The 24373-nt window shown below is 35.3% G+C and overlaps 3 protein-coding genes across 6 annotated transcripts; all 3 read right to left on the reverse strand.

Annotated features, from left to right (window-relative positions):
• Positions 1-81: 81 nt before the first annotated feature.
• Positions 82-5137, reverse strand: LOC121236413. The gene is made up of 6 exons (XM_041132838.1): positions 4925-5137; positions 2408-2453; positions 1381-1507; positions 995-1065; positions 675-778; positions 82-505 (listed from the first exon to the last, which is right to left on the reverse strand). Exons 1-6 carry the CDS (start codon positions 5048-5050, stop codon positions 467-469), a joined length of 513 nt encoding a protein of 170 aa, XP_040988772.1. The 5' UTR covers positions 5051-5137; the 3' UTR covers positions 82-466.
• A 3758-nt stretch (positions 5138-8895) lies between these two features.
• On the reverse strand, positions 8896-13530 carry LOC121236893 (exocyst complex component EXO70B1). 3 transcript variants are annotated; one of them, XM_041133396.1, is made up of 2 exons: positions 11287-13498; positions 8896-9302 (listed from the first exon to the last, which is right to left on the reverse strand). In XM_041133396.1, the coding sequence occupies exon 1, from the start codon at positions 13270-13272 to the stop codon at positions 11314-11316; it is 1959 nt and encodes a 652-aa protein (XP_040989330.1). In that variant the 5' UTR covers positions 13273-13498; the 3' UTR covers positions 8896-9302; positions 11287-11313. The 3 variants fall into 3 exon arrangements, with proteins under 3 accessions (XP_040989330.1, XP_040989329.1, XP_040989331.1); XM_041133395.1 differs by lacking the exon at positions 8896-9302 and adding an exon at positions 9337-9537; XM_041133397.1 differs by lacking the exon at positions 8896-9302 and having other exon boundaries at positions 11138-13296; positions 13389-13530.
• Positions 13531-16808: 3278 nt separating this feature from the next.
• On the reverse strand, positions 16809-22243 carry LOC121237252. Of its 2 annotated transcripts, XR_005934886.1 has the most exons (6): positions 21551-22243; positions 18564-18818; positions 18072-18150; positions 17568-17646; positions 17255-17456; positions 16809-17027 (listed from the first exon to the last, which is right to left on the reverse strand). XR_005934886.1 is itself a non-coding variant. In XM_041133914.1 (5 exons), exons 1-5 carry the CDS (start codon positions 21848-21850, stop codon positions 17402-17404), a joined length of 768 nt encoding a protein of 255 aa, XP_040989848.1. In that variant the 5' UTR covers positions 21851-22243; the 3' UTR covers positions 16809-17401. The 2 variants fall into 2 exon arrangements, 1 of the variants encoding a protein (XP_040989848.1); XM_041133914.1 differs by having other exon boundaries at positions 16809-17456.
• Between the last annotated feature and the right edge of the window lie 2130 nt (positions 22244-24373).

Below are 24373 nucleotides of genomic sequence, written 5' to 3' on the forward strand. Positions count from 1 at the left end.
AATAAAATAAAATGTGGGTACCAAATGTGGCACTTGTTTGACATGAATTAGGCAGAAACACTTGCCTTTCAAACATGTGCAAAATCATCAACTATGTCTTCTTTTATAGATAGTGTTCGAGCCAACTTTGTTTAATAGTCAAGAGAAGATCTGTGTTTAGTTTCTTGCTAACAAGGACACGCATATTGGTGGTTTATGCTAAAACACTTGGCATAAACCCATAAGTATTATCTTAAAATAGGTAATCATACTAAATGCAACGTCTGCAGCTTTTCCTTGATATCAACATCAGTTCCATCGTATACTAATCATCAAAAGGAACAAAAATGAACGACTTGCTCTGGATGTGTAATTGTGGAGGGCAAAACAAACAGGTTAGATATAACGAAAGAAGAGCCTGTTCAAAGTTGAAACAGTGATGGCGGATTTGTTACCTCCATCCCTTCTCTCCTTCCTATTATAGGCTTTATCCAGTAGCCTCTTTCAGCCGTGCAATCAGCTCATCCTGCACATGTGATTGCATGCATCAATTAAGGCACAAGCAGAAAGAGACTGGGAATTTGAAAGTATAATCATCTAAAAGGATTGGAAATGCGGGGATCTGAACTTCCATCTCTCATGGAAAATAAAGAATATTTTAAACTGGATGCAGATAAAATTGAATTGATCCTTGCCTTCTTTCCTTTAGGGGAAAGACTTCTTGCCTTCAAAAGGGCACGAAGCCTTTCAACTGTGAAGCTCTGGAAGTCCCTATTAGATGCTCGACTGTTTGATCCTTCTGCATGTCCAACAGGAAAAAAAATATATGATAAAAATGAGCAACAAGATCATTAATTTAGTAGGAAATGCATAAGTATATATCCAGCCGATTCAATAAATTTCCAACATCTAAAGCACATTGCATCGTCCATGGATGTTGGATGGCTTTATTCATTTTATATGGATGTACATTTTACAAATTGGATAATACAAAACAAGAACCATAAAAGCTTACCTTGTTGAGAACTGATTTGACTATTTGCTCTCTTAGCTGAATTTCTGACATCTGGAGCTCTTTCAGCAACCCTGAAATGATTAAACTAGGGTCAGTAATCAGACAGAACACTTCGAATTTGCACACTTGCACACCAGGAACCAAATGAAAAGAGTTGTTCGGAAGTCTATGATGCATTGTAAATTCATAATAAACACTGGTGTCATTTGAGGCAGAAGAGAGTTGATAAGTACTGTATAATCTTAAACCCTCAGAGTAGCACAAAGATCTCTCAATTAAAAAAAATAAACACACACACACACAAGTAAACTTATAAAAACAGGTCAAACCTTATTTATCTGCAAAATGTGGAAAAAATTCTCATCTGTAAGTTATGTTAGTAATACCTCTTTCTAGAACTCTCAGTTGCATTTACACCCTTCACATCCTTTGAACTAGAATCGCCCTTCTGTTTTTTAAGCATGAGCGATCTGATCAATATGTTCCGTTGGCTTGTTTTTATCTGTTGGTCCTCTGGATGTACAAGACAGAGAGATAGAATTTAGACATTACATTGAAGTAAAAGTATATGAAATTGCATGGACATGTTCTATTTCAGAGAACTTAGATGTGCAAAAAGTTGACGAAAAAGTTGCAAAATAAATCAGGAGGACAAAATATCACTTACAGAATAAGTTACTCAATTTCTCTCATTTTTTTAATGACATGAAGAGAAAGAAATTGCATATGAATCTATGATATGAAATATCTTCTTTTTTTATTGGCACAGGGTGTCCAGGAACAGAGTCCTGTCTAATCCTGGGGATGCATCTTTAAATTCAAGGAGAAAATCTCCCGATCCAATGGCTCTTAGAGATTGTTTGTATCCAAGGGGATTTGAACATTAGACCTAGAAGGAGCATACCCCAAGCCCAAGGCCTTTACCACTTGAGCCAACCCCTAGGGGTTTGATGTGAGATATCATCTTGGCAACATTTTGTTAATAATCTTCAAAACGTTAGCACAATAGGATATATAGATTAAAGAAAGCAATCAAAAAGCAAAAATAGATAGACCATACATTCTGATCTTCACAATTGTACAACAAAATCATCTTTGAGTGTACCACTAGAATTTATTGGTTCAAACAATTAGAATTGCAACACAGTACCAATGCAAAACTAGTATAATTCCATAAGTTCCAAAGAGTCCTATAAGGTCCAGAGATTCGCCCCAAGAAAGTTTCAAAACACCTTCAACATATACATGCAATCACTTAAATAAAATCTATAAGGATGTCAAAAGCATTTCTAATTTGATCCACTCGCCCAAGAGGGTAATGTCGGAGAAATAGGGAAAAGAAAGTAAGAAAACATGAATCCAATCACAAATGAGAAGTGCAATATCTACAGTGAAAAATGAAGGATGGGACACCTGGAGGTGAGGAGTCATGGTCACAAATATATATTCGCATTCCACCCTGAACAAAATTTTCAAATGTAAAGGTCAATGCTCAAGCAACAAGAACCTAGTGAATTTATAACGAACATAAATGTATGAGAAAAATGAAACCAACTACATACACAAAAGAAGCATACTAAAAGAGCAAAAATTTTAAATGAAAAAAGGAAGGAGTTTTTGCTGAAATTGTTTCTTGTATGATTAAGCAAGAGATACACTACGTAAACACATTGCAAGACAGAAGGTTTACTTGACAAACAAGCTTGATCCTCTAATCATTTACAAACTGTCAACAAGCTTAGGGAAAGAACCTAGATATAGAAACTAAAGATGAAATGACCAGTTCTAATGGTAACGAGTATATTTTTAACAACTTTTTTCTTAAAAGGTCTTCTTGGGCTTCACATATTTGACCCATAAAAGAACCCATTAATTCAAATATGGCAGTAAAGTATTGTTGATGACAAGATCTTGGGTGTCCATGCAATGAGGCATTGTAGGCAACTCAAGCAGCCACCATAGAACTCCATCAAAATGGAAAAAACAAACTTCTTGCGTGATTGGAGAAAACAAAGGACGGCATCTTGCCCCAGCGCCACAACCAGAGCCTTCTAGACAACATGCTCCAAATACTTTTTTCCATTAGAAAGCATACTGAAATAAGCAAACCAGGTCCACATCAAGACACATGTCATTATCTCCTAGGCGCTAGAAAAGACTGAAGCTTCTCTCTTCTTCTACATAAGAGCCAGCATGGGAAGAATGTTTGCAAATGCAAAAACAACTCCACCATCGTGCTTTTGGTAGCAGCTCAATTGACACACATTAATAACCCAAGGTCAACTAAATAAATGTGAGAAGCCGATTCTTGTGTCATCGTATTGTCACATGTGGGCTTTAGCGTCAAGGAACTGAAAAGACCATGATCTTTTACTAACTTATATCTCATAAATAGACGGTATCGTCCTTTATCATTAAAGTTTCTATTTCTTTGAAAAAAGGATTCTGAAAGGTTACTTTCGACCCTCTTATTGTATCTTCAGAAAAGTTTTATCTGAAATTTTTAACCATATTCTCACAGCAGGGTGATGCAGGTTCCATCTTTTTAATCCATAACAGCTTATAAAGCAGGAAGCATGGAACAGGAAAAAATAAACATCTGCTTGCAAGTATCATATCCAAAACAATATATAGATGCAACACCCCAATGGAAGGCCCAAACCACATGGTCTATACTCCAAAAGGATTAGTCAATAGATAAGGCATGATATTCCTTGGAGCCAACCAACTAATCTCAGACTTCTTGAGAGAATAGTCGTATTATCATTCTGGGAAAGTGACTATAAAGCAAAAAAAAAAAGATGCATGCTGGGGAAAAAAAAAAATCTTACAATCATACCTTCGTTGATGGAGGTGCTAGATTTATCTTATGATAACGAATCCAACAAAAAAACAACAACACCTAATTGGCTTTTAAGACCTTAAGAAGATCCTGCAAGCAACAGCCAACTTCGTCCTCAGAGAAAATTTCTCAAGAACAAATGTATCACATTGGATTTGAGGGCCAAAACACTAATTTTCTATTAACCCAATAAAAAAGGACCGTCACCTGGTTATAGATCTAAAGACTAACTGCTTCAGGCTTTTGTTAACGATTCAAAAACAAACAAGGGGAGAAGATAGCCTTCTCTAATTCATCCAGAAGCCTGCATCCAATATCTAACATTCCCGTTATCATAAAACCAGGTCAAACAGATGCCATATACCTAATAGGACACCAACAAAAATGGCAGTAGAGCTTAATGATTATTCTTTAAAATTTATGATATAAATTTGAAAAACAATACTTAACATTGATCTATAGTATCAAATATAGTATGTAAACTCAAAACCTTGTAAATGCAGCCATTTGAGCCATATATTTAGTGCTAATAATGTGAACAAACCACTTGAAACAAACTACATTTTTACCGTACTAAAGATGATACCTCACAAATCACAACCAAAACTAAAGCCCCTTTCTCCCATAATTTTTTCAGTGTTTCATATACAGCTACAGTAAATATTTGCAAAGCTATAAACATAAATTTTAGGATAAAATAAAAGGAAGTCACAGCAATAAATCACGTCTCCAATGGATCCGTTTTACGCATTAATCACTAATAATTTAAATATATAAAATACACCCATTTGCGAGTATATAATACATTGAACCCTAAACGGCCTGTTTGGTTCCAGGGAAAACATCAAGATTTCCATTTGCGTATCAAAACATACGAGTAAGACACGTCGACAACCAACTTAAATGCTTGCTTCGTCCTCGGTTAAACGAAAAAGATTTCTGTCTGTTTACTTCCGAAGGTCCCAAACTACAGACATTAATAATTCACAAACTTTACCTCAAAATTTATCAGAAACCAAACAGAAGAACAGAGAAAATGACAGGGTTTAAAAGGTTTAAACAGAGAGAGGAGACGAAATAGACATCACCGGATTTGAGGAGATGACGGCGGAGGAGAAGAGCCCCCGGGAGGGAAGGTCAGCTAGAAACTTCGAAGCTCCAGCAGACGTCGTATGACTCGGATCGGACGGCGGACAGGACGACGAGCCCGTCATGGCGCCTGAAAAAGAAAAGAAATTTAAAATTCCCTCCCCAAGCAGTACGGTGATAAAAGAGGGAGGGAATCGAGTGCGAGTAAACAATTGAGCACTTCGCGCATATATATTATTAGTAAGAAAATTCTATACACCATGCTATTATTATATTTTTATCTCATTATATATATTAAAGAATACTAATTTATATAGTTATTTTTACGTACTTTTTATGCATTCTAGTAATGTGATTGGCTACATGATTTTAATTATAGAGAACAGATATTTATAATCGTGAATTGTGTAATCACCGTATAATCGTTTTAAAAAAAATGAATAAAACATGAGATCTATATAAAAAAAAATTAATTTTTTAATTTTGATCCCTATTCTTTTTTAAAATGATTACGATGCATTTACGCACTTCACAGTTTGTATATAGAATTACTCTTAATTATATTTTAAAAAAATAATACAGTCAATCACATCAACATAATACTCAAAGAATACACAAAAATAACCACACATAAAATTTGTATATATTAAAATTTATTTAACTTTTTTTTTAACACATCCCACACAATGTTTATGTAGAAGTTTTTATATTAGTTATGTTAAAAAATGATTGATACTTTAGTCTTTTTAAAATTAAAATAGATACTATCTCATTATAAGTATCGGCTTATATATAACAAAACTCTTATATATTTATATATTTATATATATATAAAATAAAAAACTATATTCTCAAGTTGTAGAGCTTACATAATATAATTTAGTTTAAAATATAAATTTTAAAATCTGAATCTTACAAATTAAATTTTAATATTTAAGTTATGTGGATAGTGTGTTCTACATATTGATTTAAAAATAGAATAACTCATATGCAATTAATCGTCCTCTTCAACTCTTTTATAATTATTTCATAATTTAATTCAATTTAATTAATAGAATGTGTCACTTCATTTCAAAATTTTTGATTTTATATAATTAACAAATTTTTTAAATAGAGTTGTAAATTAATTATAAATTTATAATTTTTCGAGTTTGAAATATTGAGTTTTGATACAGGCAACTAAACTCCTTGTCTTTAGCATTTTATAAGATGGTAATATGTGTTTTTTCCCAGTGAGATTATGAGACCTACTTTAGCATTCGTTTAGTATTTAAAAAACACATTTGCAAATAAGGGTGGATAGCGGGCCCCGCACCCTGCTGCCCCGCCCTCGCATGGCTGGGCAAGGGCAGCGGCATGGAGGGCCCAAACCCACCTACATTTCTCCCACCCCGCTACCGCTTACATGTTTATATATATATTATATATATAAACATAAATATATATTTATATTTTACAAATTATGTATATATAAATATATATTACAATTTGTTAAACTTGTTCATAAAATATGCACTAGCAAATTTAAAAACTACATAGGTTTTAAATTATAGTCATATTTACAAAATTTAAATTTTCAATTTGGGTCTAAAAATGTATTTTTAATCACTTTTGGAACTAAGAATAATTTTCAAACTTAAAGGAATATAATCCATTTTTTAAGTGGATATAAGGCGGGGCAAATTTTCAATTCACCCTGCACCCCACCCCTGCCTCCGCATCCCGGGGGCGGGGGACGGGAGTGAAAACTCCACCCCCGTCCCATGCGGGGCATGGTACGGGGAAGGGGTGGCCCCACCCCGTAGGGGGCAGGTAGCACCCCTATTTGCAAATATATTTTTTCATAAGATATTAATACTTTTTTTATTGCAATAAAACCCATTTTAACCATCTCAATAGATCATCATAACAAAATTAGGCCAAACCACTAAGGGCTGATTTGATAACGCAAAACTAAATTATCTCATCTCATCTAATATAATCTTTACAATTTTTTCAAACTCTTATACAAAATATAATAAATAATTCAACTTTTTCAAATTCTAGAATAGAAATAATATTATTTTTATTATAGTTAGAGAAAGAGGTCATAGAATTGGAGTTGAGATTGCAGTTAGAGATTCTGAGGGAGATCTATTGGCTTCATGCATGCAACCATTACAATTATGCTCACAAGTTACTATGGCAGAAGCTAAAGGTTTAATATCAGCTGTAAAGCTACGCAAAGAGCTCAGTTTACAAAAAGTAGTTTTTGAAGGAGATTCACTTCAAGTTGTAAATGCAGTAAAAACAACATCTTCAGAAGAATGGTATGCTCCAATGCCTTGTGTAAAATGTTCATTCAATCTTGACAGATATAAGATGGGAGATAAGACATGTAAAGAGAAATGCTAATCAAGTGGCTCATCAGCTAGCACAGCAAACACTTTTTCAAAGTTGTGAGGTTATTGATATTGATTTTATCAACTCAGGTATAAGTGCTCAAGTTATGACTGACAGATATAGATTAGGTTTTTGTCTAAATATAATAGTTGTAGCACAATCTATTGTAAATGGTGTATATCATAGTAATATAGTGTCTGTTCCTGTCCTGAACAATGTAATGGCTAAAGGCCATAGTGATGTTATTTGAAATGAAGTTTGAAGTTTCAAAAAAATAAAAAAAAACTAAAATCTTATTAGAAAACAATAAACTTAAATACGGACAAATTTATTAAAGCCTCTCTTCTCCCAAATCCAAACCATGACTTGTTACAACTCCTGCCAATCGTATTGTTTAATTTGTATCCAATATACATGATTTTTGGGTTTCGTGTGCTAAATTAAGTGCATCATGATTTTCGCATCCAGATTTTGAGATAAAATGTAAGAAAACTTTTATTGGCAAGCCGGTCTATAAAATACACATTTCATATAGTTGACATGACAAGAATTTGCAAGAGAATCTAAAATTTAAATCTCTTATAAATCAAGTCTTGTCATGTTAAGTATAAAAGTTATGCTTTAGACACCGACTCATAAGTAGAAGAACTCTTCTAAATTGAGTAATGTTAAGTATAAATTCTAAATAGACAAGTCACATACAAATCCTTTTATAAAAAAGTAGATCTCACTAATAAAAGAATAATTTTTTTTTACATTTTTTAGAGTGAAATCCATATTTTTACAAGAACTTATATAAAATTTATCTATTTAAAATTTGTACAAATCATATTCCCATCTAAATATCATAGAAAAAAAAAAAAAAACTTTGCTATATATAAAAGATGCTATAAAAGTGTTGGTATCTGACAAATCGAGAACATCACTTCATTGGACCTAATATGGTTTGGGCAGCTGGGCTTGCCTCCAGTGGCTTCTCAATTATTTTCTGCTTATATTTAGGATTTGTTTGAACAAGATGGTATCATCCAGACCCAGCTGTCTTCATCTCTTCTCTTGCTTGGTACGTATATTTGTTTTAGTTGCTCCTTGAAGAAGATCGATCTCTTAGTAAGAGGGTTCCGTGATGCCTTCCTTGGGCTGCAGAATACTACCGATATACTTAGAATCGGCAGCGATACGACCCGGAAAATGTTTGACAAGTACTACAATGCTTTGTCCTTTGAGAGGGTTTATTTTTTATTTTTTATTTTTGGTTGGGTAAACATATTAAAATTTGGAAACAAACAAAAAACAAAGAATACCTAGCTGTTGCTAACTCAAAACTCTCAAGTTTCGTTGGGAAATAAGATGTTGTGCTGTCAAAAGGTTTAAAAGTAAAGTCTGCATTTATAAGGTTGGTCGTGGCAAAGGATTCCACAGTAATTATATGTGTGCACGCGCGTGAGCGTGCGGTGTGGGGGAAGTTATCCCATATGAATTTCTGCTCAAGAAGCCAAAGCCAGCCTTTTTCTTTAAAGAAAATACACTAACTACAAATGAATTACACAAAAATAATCTTACAAACTGATATGACATAATGTGCTTTGTCAAAATGTAAAATTACTTTTATTATAAAGTAGATCTAACGGATTATATGAAATTACATCAATTTATAAGTCACATCAATTTATCGGATTACTTTTATATAATCTCTTTGTATCTATAACAGTACTCTTTTCTTAATGATAATGCTGGGGAATTGGGTATTAAATTCCATTGTAAAATTTTGATTGGTTTGGAATGTATTTGCAGTTTACATGTGACCAAGTCAAGCAGAGCAGCAAAGCGCCAAGTCTTGCCCCCCAGCTGGCTATACATAAATTTCAATGCCAACCACATCGTGAAAAGAGGTCAGCTGTAGGCCATTGTTGTTTCTCCATGGTTGTGAATCCAAGGCGCACACAAAAGAAAGGGGCTTAATAGTATTCACAAGGGCCATTTTATCATCTCCGACTGGATGACCCAATACAAAGAGAGAGTGAGAGACACAACATTAAATACTCATATGGAGTCTACATTATCTGAAAAATCCTACACAGGCATAATTAAATCATTCAATTCGATCAAACAGTTGGAGAGGATCCAAGGCATATTCCTAGAAAATTTTGATACTCGGAGAAAACTCAGCTCTAGCTTAACAAAGATGTAATGGGTCAAATGCCAACATCCAGATCTCCAGAGTTTTGATCTGTAAAAGTGATAAAAATACCGATCATTTATTTTGAAGACAGTATTTAGAATTAAAGAGGATCTTGATCTAACATGCAATTTTCTTTTGTTTCATTAATTATCAGGCTCAAATTAACTTTTCTTTTGTTTCATATCTCACAAGGAGTGTGTTCACCACAGCTTGTATGTGTTATGAGTGTCATACATACATTGAAAAGCTTGATGCAATGCACCTATGGATTCACTCTTTGGAAGAGTTGCTTAAGTCCAATCGAATGGTACAATAATGGCAGCGGCAAAGAGAGGATGTGGGGGTCCAGGTGTTCTACAAATGTTTCAGACCTGGGCAAACAATGGATGGGGGGGTGTCGACGTTGCCCTTTGCAATAAAGGGATACCAAGCACAGCAAGATAACCTTAGCTCAAGTTCTATGGGCCCTAAAATACTCTTATGTAAGATAAATAGGTGGATGAGAAGGTGCAATTCAGGCATTATTTCATTGGATTCCTTAAATAAAGATCCACCAGTTTTAGAGGAGCAGACAATGGCTCGTTTTTTTTGGGTCACATTTGCCGGAAAACATCAAACATGTGGGGTTAGGAGAATACTGCCATTGTCAGGTGAGGAGTTTGTTGAAGGACAGATATAGACCATCTGCCACTTGAATAAATTTATGTAAGTGCATTTTACATGGTTATAATTATATATATATATATATATAAAGAAATCGAGCCATCAAAACCCATGAATGACTAGTAAATGGCAAGGATTTCACACAAAACTAGTTCATCTGCCACGAGTGAAATTCTTCGGTAGGACTACGCGACCAAAGTTTTACACAACAAAGGTAGCCATAGTTGCTAAGAAGTGTCCATTATGATGATCGTTAACTACTTAACATAAAAAGTGGGGTGCATACCAATTAGGTGAGCCTTGCATATAGCCACAAACTAAACCTAGATGGTCTTCCTCTCTAGTGGAGCCCTTGACTTGAGCCAGATTACTTCTTTGTCGATCGAACCGTTAATTTTGTTGCACTTGACAAAGCCCTCATAACTACTCTCTCATGTATTTTCCTCAGGGCCATCTTTAACTTTTCTTAAGTGCCGCATCTCAGATTCTATCCTTCACACCTTAGCACTCATAAATTAATCAATTTAAGATTGTATTCCATAAATTGTTAATTAGTATCAATGTCCAAATATCTCCTACTTCCGAAAAAATTAATCTGTATTTAAGTTTTTCGCCTGGCTCCGATCATACACCAGATATCCCATTCAATTATCAGGAAGAAGAAGAATGACCTAATACATTGAACTATGTTTCTGTGAACATCCCATCTTACAGAATAATAAGCTTGTCGCTTATTCAACAGCACAAACACACTTAGAGATAGAATTGCAATAACAAAATATTAATGTAAAAACCCAAACATGCCAACACAGCAAGTACACAGTCAAGTAGCTCCTATGCCCAGAAGGTTTGCTTCAACGCAAATGGTGATTCATGGCAATAAAATACATGAACACGTACAAAAACTAAAATCTATTACACATGTACATAGATTATTACAGTATATAGCATCCGTTTTTTTTTTTTTTTTTTTTTTTTGGGGGAGGGGGGGGGGGGGGGGGGGGGGGGGGGGAATTAACATTCATACAAAACCCATGCTCAAAGCATTAACCAACAAAAATAAACATCATATCATCAAGCTACATTTAACAGGCGAACTCTTTTCCAACTAGTCCTGGAGAACAGAGGGCATACCTGTTACAACTGTCCTCCTTTAATCCACTACGAACTTTTTCTCCTCATGTGATGCAGAACTCGGGGTGTTCCTTCAAATAAATCCAGCAAAAAACTCTCCAAATCCTCCGCTGTGTACTTTATGTATTTTCCAGCATGTCTTCCACTCTCTACTAGATTCCCAAACCTACCAAGAAATGCGCGGTAAGCTGGGATAACCTTTTCTGATATGGATATTCTAAGCTCTTCACGAAGTTGAGCGTCCGGAACCTTCCAAGCAGTTTGAACCCTGTAGATGTCCTCAAAGGACGCATTGAAATTCTTAAATCTTTCCTTCAGAGTCACCTTGGAGGCATTGCTTGAGCTCACACCTATCCCTTCATCCCTTAAAAAGGACAACGTCTTGCTCCAAGAAGCCCTAAGATAGCTTGTCGCGTATTGCCGTATCTGGCCACGACGCTTACGAACCCAATTATCACCTAAAAGCTCCCCAAGATCTGAACCTTTCACTTTCTGCACTACGTACAGAGAATTATTTATCAGAAATATATATTGCAGCGCAGTATCCTCATAGAGTCTCGATTTCTCCTCAAGATTGGACTGTAGAGAGGATATCAACCGGACCAACCTACGGGCTAACGGTGACAATCTGAAGTTATCATTATCATTATCATTTTGCAAAGTATCACACCCATCATCTTGACTATTGTCCAGCAGCAAGTTCAGAGTATCGCTATAATCCACAATCAACTTCACGTAATTCATCACATACCGCGTCAGGGGATGAATATCACCGCATTGCATCGGTTTCTTCGAGGTCTCACTCCGAACCGCATTCTCAAACTCTACAAACGTCCCAATGGCTGCCTCGCCCAGCCCCGTGAGCACCCCTTTCGCCTCAGCAATTACAAGATCATCGGTAACCATCTCCTCCAATTCAGGCAACCCGTTATATATCACATCATACATATCCAATATCCTGAATAATTTCTCAGGTGACCTTTTCCCGATCGCAACTGCCTCGCCAAAATTCAACAGCTGCATCACACAACCTTTCACAGTCTCGTTGAAGCAAATTTCCTTGGTATCATCTAGGCCACTGAAAATTTGATCGCAGAGACATTTCTCGCCGCTGAGGATGACCTTAACAAAGATCTTAACAGCTTGAATCCATCGCTTCATCTTCTCGTCCAATGAGTTCCACTCAATCCTCTGAACCTCTTCAATGCTCAATTTCTCTATCCCCAAAATTGCAAGACATTCATCCAGGGCGTCGCGGCGGACGCTACTGTAGACCTGAACGCACTCCTTCTCGTAACCGGAGCGAAGCATACGGCTGGCAATCTCTTTCAGCTCGTCGACCGCTTTGGGATCAACCAAATCGACAGATACGTCGTCGCCCAAGCTGGCGCCGCGCTCGTGGTATGGCTGGGTGGCACTACGGTCCTCCTCGCTGAAGCTCTCGAAATCCTCATAGATTTCGCCATCGTTGACAGGGAAGGAGAGCGCGGTCCGGCGGATCGAACCGTAGAGGCGCTCGGCGTCGAGCGGGACCGTGTTGCGGATCATCACGAGGCGAAATTCGTCCTCGAGCCGGGACATCGCCAGCTGGATCGCGTTCTCGGCCCGGTCCACGATATCACTGTCGGACCGAACCGATAGCTCATCCATCAGGTTAAGAATCTCGTCGACGGCGGACAAGTACTCATGGGCCTCGTTGCGGGAGTCCTCGGAGTTGAGCGAGCGCCTAGAAGCTTCAAGGGAGCTAGAGTCCCACCGGAGGATGACCTTCTCGGCGGCATCGAAGCGGTCCTCCTCGGTCACAGAATCTTCTCCGTCGATCAAATTGGTGATGTTCGAGAGCCGATTATCGAAGCTAGAGAAAATCAACAGCATGTCCTCTCGGACCTCTTTCGGAGTGTTGAGGCTCTTCACGATCTGCTGGGCCGTGGCCAGGACTCGGTCCTCGCCGCCGCCGGAATTGATACTGGTGGTGGTCGAGGCCATTTCTGGGCTTCGGATTCTTTGGGTCTGAGCCTCAGAGAAGGAGAAGAGGGGTTTAGCGTATTGCAAATTTTTAGGGATTTCAGAAATTTAGGGGTAGGGACATGGACGCCATTTACCTTTTTGTGTATGGGTGTTTCGATCTTGTGGGAGCGACTGTAATGAAGACGTCTTGAGAGGCGGCTGTGGAGTTTGGGAAGCTTTGGAGATGGGACAAGAGATTAGTGGGTGCGTGTGTGTATATATATATATAAATTCCTAATTAGAATTTAATATTTTCATTACATTCAAATCTTGCATCACATACTTCTATTTAAATAACATCTAATTTTTTATGATTATTCTTCTATCTTTATCCTTAAATATATATTTGTTTATATAGAATATCAAAAATAATAAATCACATATTAGTTAATAGACGTGTGTGGTATAATACGTTCTTATAACATTTCTCTTTTTTTGTATATCTAAATGTAATTGGTCTAACAATTATAATATTTTAGTCTTTTTTATATTTTGTTAATGGAAATAATTTATATAAAAAAAATCTATTTATCATCTATTTTATCATCATCTCTTAATATGGTATTAGATAATAAATTTATAAATAAAATATAATAAATAATCTTTAATCATCTAATATACATTATGAGATGATGAAAAAATAATAAAAATTAAGATGACTTTTTATATTATTTTAGAGTATACAGATATCACAGACTTCTAACTGTTATTAGTTTTAGTGAAGTGTTATAAAATTTAAATGAATTATGGAATTGCTATTATTTAAGCACTCTAGTCCTTTTATACCAAACGTACAGAAAGGTGGGGAAGAGAAGACGTTTACTTGGCTAAAAGTCCATTCCTTACTTCTCTCCCGTAAAGATTTGAGCCCTCTTGAGAAACTTTTGATTATGTGCTAAATTTGATTTGCTGGTTCCTGACACTTCCAAACCACACCATCATCAACTGACACATAATATACAAATAACAAGACAAAAAAGGCACTTAAAATATTTTTAGAAAAAAGGTCAAGACTCTTGGGTTCACTCAATTCACAACTACTTGGTGTCAAATTGATTGGCAATTGGTTAAAAAAAGACGTGAAATAACTTATCAACAAAATAAAAAAAAAATGGAATATTCTTTTAATCCTTATTGTTTATTAGATTTGAGTAGGTAATCAATTGACCTGTTTAAATTTAATAATCATGTATCATGATTAATTCAAAATTACTATTAAGAAATTATATATATATATATATAAAGTACTGCTACATCTACAAAATAATTATATAAAATAATTTCATAAACTGATGTAATTTTATCTGATCTGTTAGATCTACTTTACAATAAAAGTAACCTTACAATCTAACGAACTACATCAATTTATAAGATTATTTTTGTGTAATTTCTTTGTGGCTATAATATTTTCCTAAATAAAGGAAAATGTCTTATATTTTTATCCTGTTGTGCTTATGTGACTCTAACCATAATTATTGGATCAAATTATTTTTATTTAAATTAACAGTTAATAAGTAATATCACATCGATTAGAATATTTAATATATATATATATATAGTATAATTATTATTATTCTTACAATACCTACTACTAGAAGTTTTTTTCTTTCTTTTAGTCCATCTTTTTCCCTTTTCTTATGGGTAATTAAGGTCCCTACATTCATTTCCTAACTAAAAAAAGTGAAAATAAAGACTTTTCAACTTTCTTTTTTGTTTCATGAGGCAAACTAAGGGACAAATGCTTTATCTATATAGAAATTTTATAAAAATAAATTTATAGATTGATGTAATTTGACGTGAAATATAAGTTTATCTAGTCTAATTTAATCTAATCATTATAATTGTTTCAAATTTTTACATAAAATATAATAAAAAATTTAACATTTTCAAATCTCAAAATAAAAATTATATTTAAAAATTATATTCTAATAATATTTTATTCAACTTTCAACTTTCAATTTATCTCATCTGTGTAACCAACTGAAAGCATACATTTACAAGCTAATAGTAAAACTGGATGTAAAATATTATTGAAACATGTCCAGAGAAAGAATTATACAAGCAATAAAAATAAATTGCTCAAATGTTTTGAGAGATGAGAGAGGAGGAAAAAAAAAATGTCATTTTTTACACTGTATACTTATCCGTTACATTGATTCATCTCGTGAAGATCTTGATATTATTTTGTTTATGGGGATGTTCAAATTAAAATGAATAATAATATAAATATAATCTTTTTATAATTTTTTATACCACCATGTTAATTGAACAGGACGATATTTTTATAAAAATGTCTTTTATTTAAAATAAAATTGTGGAAGAATTGTAGAAATAGTCATACGATGTATGATTTTTCAATTAGAATTTGTTTGCTAATGCCATTTGACCAATTCTTAGGCAAAAATTAGACAGTGGTCATATCAGGACAAGGAATTTTTTTGATTGATTAGCCGTTGATTTTCAAACCATCTTCGCAACAAAATACCCCAATTTCTCAAATATTAGTGCAAAATTAGTCTGTTATGATATTGATTGTCTTCAAGAAAACTCGAATCATTACCTTGGAATTCTTCGTAGACTTGAACCACTCTTTCCACAAAAAACCAATTCTAATAAGGGAAGGGATCCTAACAACTTGGATTCCTGATGGTTTTTTCTTTCCTGTTTTATTTTCAAGATTAAAATCTAAAATTTTGAAAATTTCTCATCTCATCATTACAGTTTTATCAAATTTTCACACAAAATAAAATAAACAATTCAACTTTTTTAAATCTCAAAATAAAAATAATATTAAAAAATATATTCTAATAATATTTTATTCAACTTTTTAACTTTAATCTCAATTCAATTCAATTCATCTCATCTCTGAAAGCAAACGATAGGAGAAAATTGGTCAATATTTGCCTAACTTTTTAGATATCATAGCACACCCAAAACATGAAAAGAGTCACCATCATTCACAAGCAACCTCATTAACATATGAACACGAAAGAGATCTTTAACTTCCTATTTTCTCCATTAGTTTCACTCTACTTGTACACTCCCTTCTAATTTTAACAAAGTTATAGACTTTGATCTCATTTGTTTTTACAGATGAGATGAAATAAGTTAAGACTAAAATTAAAAATTGAATAAAATATTATTATAATGTATATTTTTAATATTATTTTTGTTTTAAAATTTGAAAAAAGTTAAATTTTTTATTTTATTTTATATAAAAATTTAAAAAGGTTATAATAATTAGATAAGAAGAGTTGTGAAATCAAACGAGGCATTTTGTATCCTTATCTCTATACCTATATTGATTTAAAAAAATAAAATAAAATTCACATTTGGGCCTCAAGCTTTGATTATCCATTTAGGGGTTGAACAAAAATGAGTAATTTGTTAAATATCACATTACAACTATCCCTATAATTTAAATTTCCTGATGAATTAGAAAGAATAAATAAATTAAATTTTGCCAATGTTGATGGGAAAAAAATTATATTGTATAATAAAATTATTTAAAAGAAAAAAGAAAACAACGTTTTTTATTCTATTAAGAATTATTTGGTCCTCGACTTCGCAGTTCGCCCTGACGAGTTCACCAGTGGATTTTTTCTTGGACAGTTCATAAAAGATACAGCTGGCTAAAAATTGTAAACAGGGACGGAAAGAAAAGGACAAGTTTCACTGGATACAGCTCTTGTATCTCTCCTTCACCTTGTATCCAAGCTGAACCATCTCTCCATCTACCATGCTCGAAATTCAAAAGGGAACCAAAACAAAAGAACCCTATACATACGTAAGTTGAACATTTGTTTGAGGCACGATTTTAGGGACATTTGAGAATCGACACATTTTAGGGATTAAAATACTCGAGAAGTTTGGTTTTGATTTTCAACTCAAGGCCTTTCTGTACAAACACAAACAATTATTGTCCTCCCCATTCTCTAGTGAAAATGGAAAAAGGCAATACCTTACGAGATGCATTGTGGAGAACATCTTCTTCACTCTTCAGTTTTGAAAGATTACTATCGGTAAAGAAGAATGAGCATGGCCCTTCAAAGTTTGCAGACATTGTTCTATAGCCAGAGATTTGCTGATTCGGGATTTCCACATTGGTTTATATTTGATGCTTTGAGAAAATAGGAGAAAGCAGCTTCTCCAACTCCACCAAACTGAAACCCCATAAACAACACTTTGTAAGCACAATGCGTCCAGCAATATGCAACACGAGATTTTGCTACATTGGATGCAATTTAACAAGAAAATCTTCAGAAGCAACTTACATCTCATATTTGCGATAGGCTTCGTTTCTTTTCGTCAAGTAAACGTCGCCATCTTTAGGTAGATCGCTTGGAGTGCTGTCTGCAAACATTAGATAGAGAAAAAGAGCAGGGAAAGAGAAATGAAGGGTTTGGAAATTATTGAGACAAGTAACATATATTGTAAAACAGAACAAATACAAGCTCAAACAACAAAATCATAAACAAACAAAAGCTCCTTAACCACCCCGAGAAACCATTTAGAACAAAAATTTTAAAATCTCAATGCAGTCACAGCGAAAATGAGCAGCAATGGCAATTCAAATTTACTGCTGCTTCTATTACTACATTTCTTTTTCCTTTTTTATTTGCTTTGGTTTTAGATAGCTCCATTTTCTATGGTGCTGTCATTGCACAAGATAAACTTGTGCCTCCAGATGCTGCTGAAAGCACAACAGTCATTCCATCTGTATTAGACATCCAAGCATACCCTAGAAAAATATGAAAGCCACTATAAATGAGACATACATGGAAGCACTGTTGGCTGTTTCATCACCACAGTCCTGCGAACCTTTAGAGAAGTGTCTTTGTTATGCTGCTGCACACCCTGTTCAAAGCAAACCAATGGCATTAAATAATTGAACAAGTTTTGATATTTGAGGTTTATTAATTGTACTTGCACATTTTACTTGACTGCTGTACTTCTATGCTGCTCTATGAGTGATAATAATACTCTGATACAAAAATAAGCATAATAATAATAGTAGGGGGGAAAAGTGAGGCAAAAATCTCACGAAATAGGCATGAGAAGTAGGACGTGCCTGCTTACTGAATATTGACACGGCTAACTCTTATAACATATCATGTCCAAATATTTCAGGTGCTAGATTGAATACTCTAACGATAATAAGACTCAATATGAGAAATTATATGATATTATAACCTAAAACGTCCAAATGTTTCAGGTGCAAGATTGGATACTAACAATAATAAGAGTCTATATGAGAAATTATATGATACCATCTTCTTTTCCTTCCTCTTCAATATCTTGATATGGCATTTTTTGATGTAGTGCATCAAATGATATCGAGAATGCCTAGAGCACAACTGTTCTTGGACCTCTTTATTAGCATTTAGCCAGTCAGAGATTTCTTTCGACTTCACCACCTCATCTTGATTTAAAGATTCTAGCCAAGAATAGACCGGTCTCCATTGATCAGTACGTTGAAATCGATACGGTGGATTCTCATAATCAAACTGGCTAAGTTCTTTTTCCTGCCATAAGAGAGATGAAAAGTAGCACTATTGTATTATACTAAACGACATTCCAAAAATTACTTTGCTTTATAATTCTCAGCGTTAAGTACAGAAACATTTGTTTAGTTGAACGAGCATTTTCAAACAAAAGCTACACAGATACAAGCAACAGAAGAGGCAAAAGCATAAACTAAAAGCAAAATTTACTAAAGATGCTTCTAAATAAGGGCTTGTTGGTAACCCACCAAACAAATAAAACAAGAAGATACTATTTTCTAAAACACAATAATAATCGAGACAAACAGATAGATAATAAACAAGAGAAATGCTTTAGCCGCAAAGACATTCCACAAAAATAAACCACAAACTGACGTGACAAGATGTAGTATGTTAAATTGTAAAGCTACTTTTAATGGAAAATAGATTTAACGAATCATATGAAACCATGTCAGTTTGTGGGTTTACTTTTATGGGATATCTTTGTGACTATAGCACTTCTCAAACATAATTCGAAGAAGAATGGGGACACTTCAGGTCGAGTCACAGTACCAATTACTAGCATGCAACACAACTTAAGTAATGGCCATAGTTGTTCCCATAATGAAAAGTTGATTTTGGCCAATCATGAAGTTTAATTAAGGTTTTCTCTCCGGTTTTTGATTCAGGCTTTGTGAGCTCTTTTGTTATGCTTTGAAGCAATATCGGGGCTTAAGGTTAACCTTGGTAAATATGAGATGGTTGCGGTGGGTGCGGTGCCCAATATTAACAGCTTGGCGCGATTGTCAGATTGTAAGGTGTCTTCCTTGCCTATGAAATATTTGGGACTTCCGCTAGGGGTGACCTTTAAGGCTCGAGCCATATGGGATGGGGTGGTGGAGAAAGTTGAGAGAAGCTCGTTGGGTGGAAACGGATGTACTTATCAAAAGGGGGGGCGACTCGTTTTAATTAAAAGTTCCTTAATTAACCTGCCCACATATTTTCTCTCTCTCTTTCCTTTGCTTGTAGGGGTGGCGACTAGAATCGAGAGATTATTCCAGGCTTTTCTATGGGGAGAGTGGGGGAGGAAACAAAATTTCATCTGGTTAATTAGAAACAAAGTTTGTTCTCCAATTCCGAATGGCAGCTTGGGAGTATGCAATTTGAGGACTTTCAATAAAGCATTGTTGGGTAAATGGTTATTAAGGTACCACTTAGAGGGAGACACGCTATGGAAGGAGATTATTGATTCCAGACATGGGAGTGCATGGGGAGGCCGGTGCTCCAATGTAGTGAAGGGGGGAGGGGGGGGGGATGGTGTGGGCTTATGGAAATTTATTAGGAGGGGTTGGCAAAGATTCGAAAGTCACATTCGGTTTGTGGCAAGAGATGGTTCCAGAATCAGGTTTTGGCATGATATTTGGTGTGGAGAGTGCACTTTATACAGGGCATTCCCAGCACTCTATCGTTTTGCAGCTAATAGAGAAGCCTCAGTGGCATATGTGCGGGTATTCTCCCATGGTTCTTACAGTGGAATGTCCTTTTTAATAGGGATATTCATGATTGGGAACTGCATGTTGTGTCTGATTTTTTCGGGTTGCTCTATTCTACGAGAAATCCTATGGCTCAGGAGGATAAGTTGCAGTGGAGGGCCAATGATAGTAAGAAATGTACAGTTAGGACATACTACAGGATTTTGTCAGCTCAAGGTCATGTTCCATTCCCATGGAAGAAGATTTGGAGGTCCCGGGTGCCTACTAAAGTAGCTTTCTTTGTTTGGACTGTCGCTCTTGGGAAAATCTTGACTACGGACAATCTGAGAAAGAGGGGAATTATCGTGATGGATTGGTGCTATTTGTGCAAAAAACATAGAGAATCTGTAGATCACTTACTATTGCATTGTGAGGTCACAAGGGGGCTATGGAATGAGATGTTTAGATGAATGGATATTGCTTGGGTAATGACTTTGAGGGTCGTGGATTTATTGGCTTGTTGGAAGGAGATCCAAGGTTGTCCTAGAGTGGTGGCAATGTGGAAGATGATCTCATTGTGTATCATGTGGTGCACATGAGCGGAGAGGAATGAGAGATGCTTTGAAGATAAGGAGCGCACAATGGCGAAGCTTCAGAATTTTTTTATGCGCACTTTAATGCTTTAGTTTTCAGCCATTGCACTTGATGGAAACAATGTCCAAGACTTTCTTTCCTTAACCTAGAATGTATTTAGGTGTTCTTCTGTATACTTCTTGTGCACACGGGCCATGCCTATTTCATTCGTATGAATACAATCTACTTATTGCTTATAAAAAAAATGAAGTTTAATTAAGCTAAAAACTTCAGGCAAGTGAAATTAAACCAAACCCCCAGGCCGTCCCAACAATTCCGACGGCACCTAAAAGGCTAAACATGAAGGAAACCACTCCCCCTCTACACGGCGTATGCTGTTACCCCATACGTTTCAGTACCAATGCACAGCTGGCCACTTTATGTCTTACCAAATGGTTACTTCCCCTTCCAAGTTAACAGCTATTTGTTTTTTTAATAGTTAGCAGCTATTTTTATTCATATCAAACTAGACCTTATTCAAAGATTGGAGATGGAGGTGATTTGTTAGCAATTCCGGGAAGTACGATTCTCAAATTATTGGAAAAACTTAGTCCATCTAACCCAAAGCACCCACAGAAATCTAGTTCTGGAAAAAAGAAAGAAAGAGAAAAAAAATAGGACTGTCAACAGCTCGAAATTCAAAAGAAAAGAAATAGAAAAACAGTGAACCTGAGAGGGGAGTCTCATGCAATTCTGGATTGCAATGAGCCTCTGACAGAGGTCTGAGCGAGGCATTGATTTGATTCCTTCAGGAAGAGAATCGAGGTTAGAGTCGATCCAGGCTTCGACCTCGTCCATGGAGACCGCTTTGGCCTCGGGGAACGAGCAAAGCCAAGCGCGAGCCATGGTTTCCCATTCCTGGGACTGCTGGTCGCTCTGGTCGTTAAGGTTTTGATCGGAAGGCGTGGGCCCGTGCCCTTCCTCTAGGGTTTGTTCGGTGGAGTCGGACCGACCGGGTAGCTCATCCATCAGGTTAAGAATCTCGTCGACGGCGGACAAGTACTCACGTGCCTCGTCGCGGGAGTCCAAGTAGTTGAGCGAGGGCCTAGAAGCTTTGAGGGCGTTGGATTCCCACCGGATTCCAGGGCGGCGTCGAAGCGATCCTCCTCGGTCACAGAATCCTCTCCGTTGATCAAATTGGTGATGTTCGAGACCCGACTATCGAAGCAAGAGAAAATCAACAGCAAGTCCTCTCAGACCTCTTTCGGGGTGTTAAGGCTGTTCAAGATCTGCTGGGATGTGGCCAGGACTCACTACTCAGTCCTCGTGGTCGAGGCCATTTCAAGGCTTCTTCGGGTTCCTTGGGTTTGAGCCTCAGACTCGGAGAAGGAGAAGAGGGGTTTAGCGTAAAATTATTAGGGATTTGGGGATAAGGAGATGGACGTCATTTCGTCTTTTGTTTTTGGGCGTTTCGTCCTTTCAATATATATAGAAATACAAATAATTTATACTAAAATAAATTTACAAAATAATAAGACTTAATATATGATATGTAAAGTTATTTTTATTGTAAAATAAGTTTAATGAATTACGTAAAATTATCTCGCTTTGGGTGATATATTTGTATATAAAATTGCTTAATTAAAATTTAACATTCTTTGTTATGTATAAAAAAAAGTTAAAATTCTCACTTAAATAATCACAATTAAATTATTTTACTAATTTAATCCTATACTACTGCCAAAATAATATCAAATAGAATTTTCCTTAAGAGTTTGATTAGGGTGACCCAACCATTCTAGAAGGAAAAACATCACTTATGATAATCGTGGGGGTGGTTGATTATCACCATCCTTTTTTGAGGAGCCTAGCTAATTATTTTATGGTTGGCCAGCATAATTATAATGTTTATTTATATAAATATTATTTATGTTTTCGGTATTAGTTAATGGTTAGGATGCAAAAAAAGTATTTTTTACTTTTAAAGAATAGGTGTTCTGATTTTAGTGAACTGTTATTCAGAATGATTTAGGTTACATTTAGATGTTGAAGTGAGTTGAATTGAATTGAGTTGAGTTGAGTTGAGATAATAAAATATTGTTAGAATATTATTTTTTAATATTATTATTATTTTGAGATTTGAAAAAATTAAATTGTTTATTATATTTTGTGTTGAAATTTGAAAAAATTATAATGATGAGTTGAGATGAGTTGAGAGGTGTTTAGTAACCAAACGTACCCTTAATCATCATAAAATCTAACTAAATGCTATTTCGGCTATGTTGAGTTACCCAGCTGCTGGCCACGCTTAGTTTAGCTATTATCCCTGAAATGGCTATCTATTTCTATTCATATCAAACTAAATCTTAGAGCATTAGCATTTGATTCATCATTTTTATATTTAAAATTTGATAAAAAGTACATATTTTTCATAAATAAAAAACATCTCTATCCATAATTCTACATTGGATTAGCTATTAGATTCATCAAAATAATAATATAATATTATTTTGTTAATAATAATATTTTTAATTTATTTTTTTCATATTTTATAATTACACTAATTATATTTTAATTAATAATTTAATTTGATATTTAAATTATTATTTCCTAACTTAAATATATTGTGGCTTAAAATTAAGAAACAATAATTTAAATAAATAAAATAATAGTTATAGAGTGTGAATAGTGAGTCTTCAAATTTGAAAATGAAGATGAATGTACTGTAGCTAAAAGCTTGACATTTGAGCATATGGTGAATCCAATGCCATAATTTTAAAGTCAAAATCATTAATTTTGAAGATTGGACGCATTTGATGAGTCCAATACTAGTGCTCTTACTCATCATCTCATACTACACAATTTTCATACTTTAAAATTGAAAAACGCTGGATGCAGTCAACCCATATAGTCAATCTGTAAACGCTGTTGACGTGGAAAAAACAAAATGCATCGTTTCATTCAAAAATTAAAATTGCTTGCTTCCCGTTCCTCAGTTTAACGCATCATTTTGTTCAAAATGAAAACTGTTGCTTCCTATTCCTCAGTTTTTCATCTCCTCAATTTTCCTCCTCTGTTCCCTCCCCAATTCCCTTCCTCTTTGTGTTTCTTCTGCACGAAGCGCAGCCTCCCTTCCTCGACCGAGCGTCCCTCCCCTTCCGGGCCCTCGACAGCACGTTCCTCCCCTCAGCACGTCTATCCTGAGCCGAAGCCGAAGCCGAAGCCGAAGCCAAAGACGATTCCACGGCAGCCTCAGTTTCGTCTATCTTGAGCCCTAACTTGCCATTCTCAAACAGATCTACCTTCCTTACAGCACCTTCATCCAGATACTGCAAAAATCTCAAATATGACATTCTACTTGAAGTGGATTCAGCAAGGCTCCCCGGCTCAGCTATTGCGGGTTGAGAAGTGGAGACGCCTGCCCTTATAAGCCCCAAAGCAAATGAATTTAATAGCTTTCTCCTTGTGAGCTTAATGTCTGAAGGTATTTTGTAACGTGGGTTTTCTCTACAAGTACTTTTGAGAAGGTGGTTGTCGTTTGAATGGTCCCAA

The sequence above is a fragment of the Juglans microcarpa x Juglans regia genome, chromosome 6S (genome assembly GCF_004785595.1).
Source record: "Juglans microcarpa x Juglans regia isolate MS1-56 chromosome 6S, Jm3101_v1.0, whole genome shotgun sequence".
In the NCBI taxonomy this organism is placed as follows: domain Eukaryota; kingdom Viridiplantae; phylum Streptophyta; class Magnoliopsida; order Fagales; family Juglandaceae; genus Juglans; species Juglans microcarpa x Juglans regia.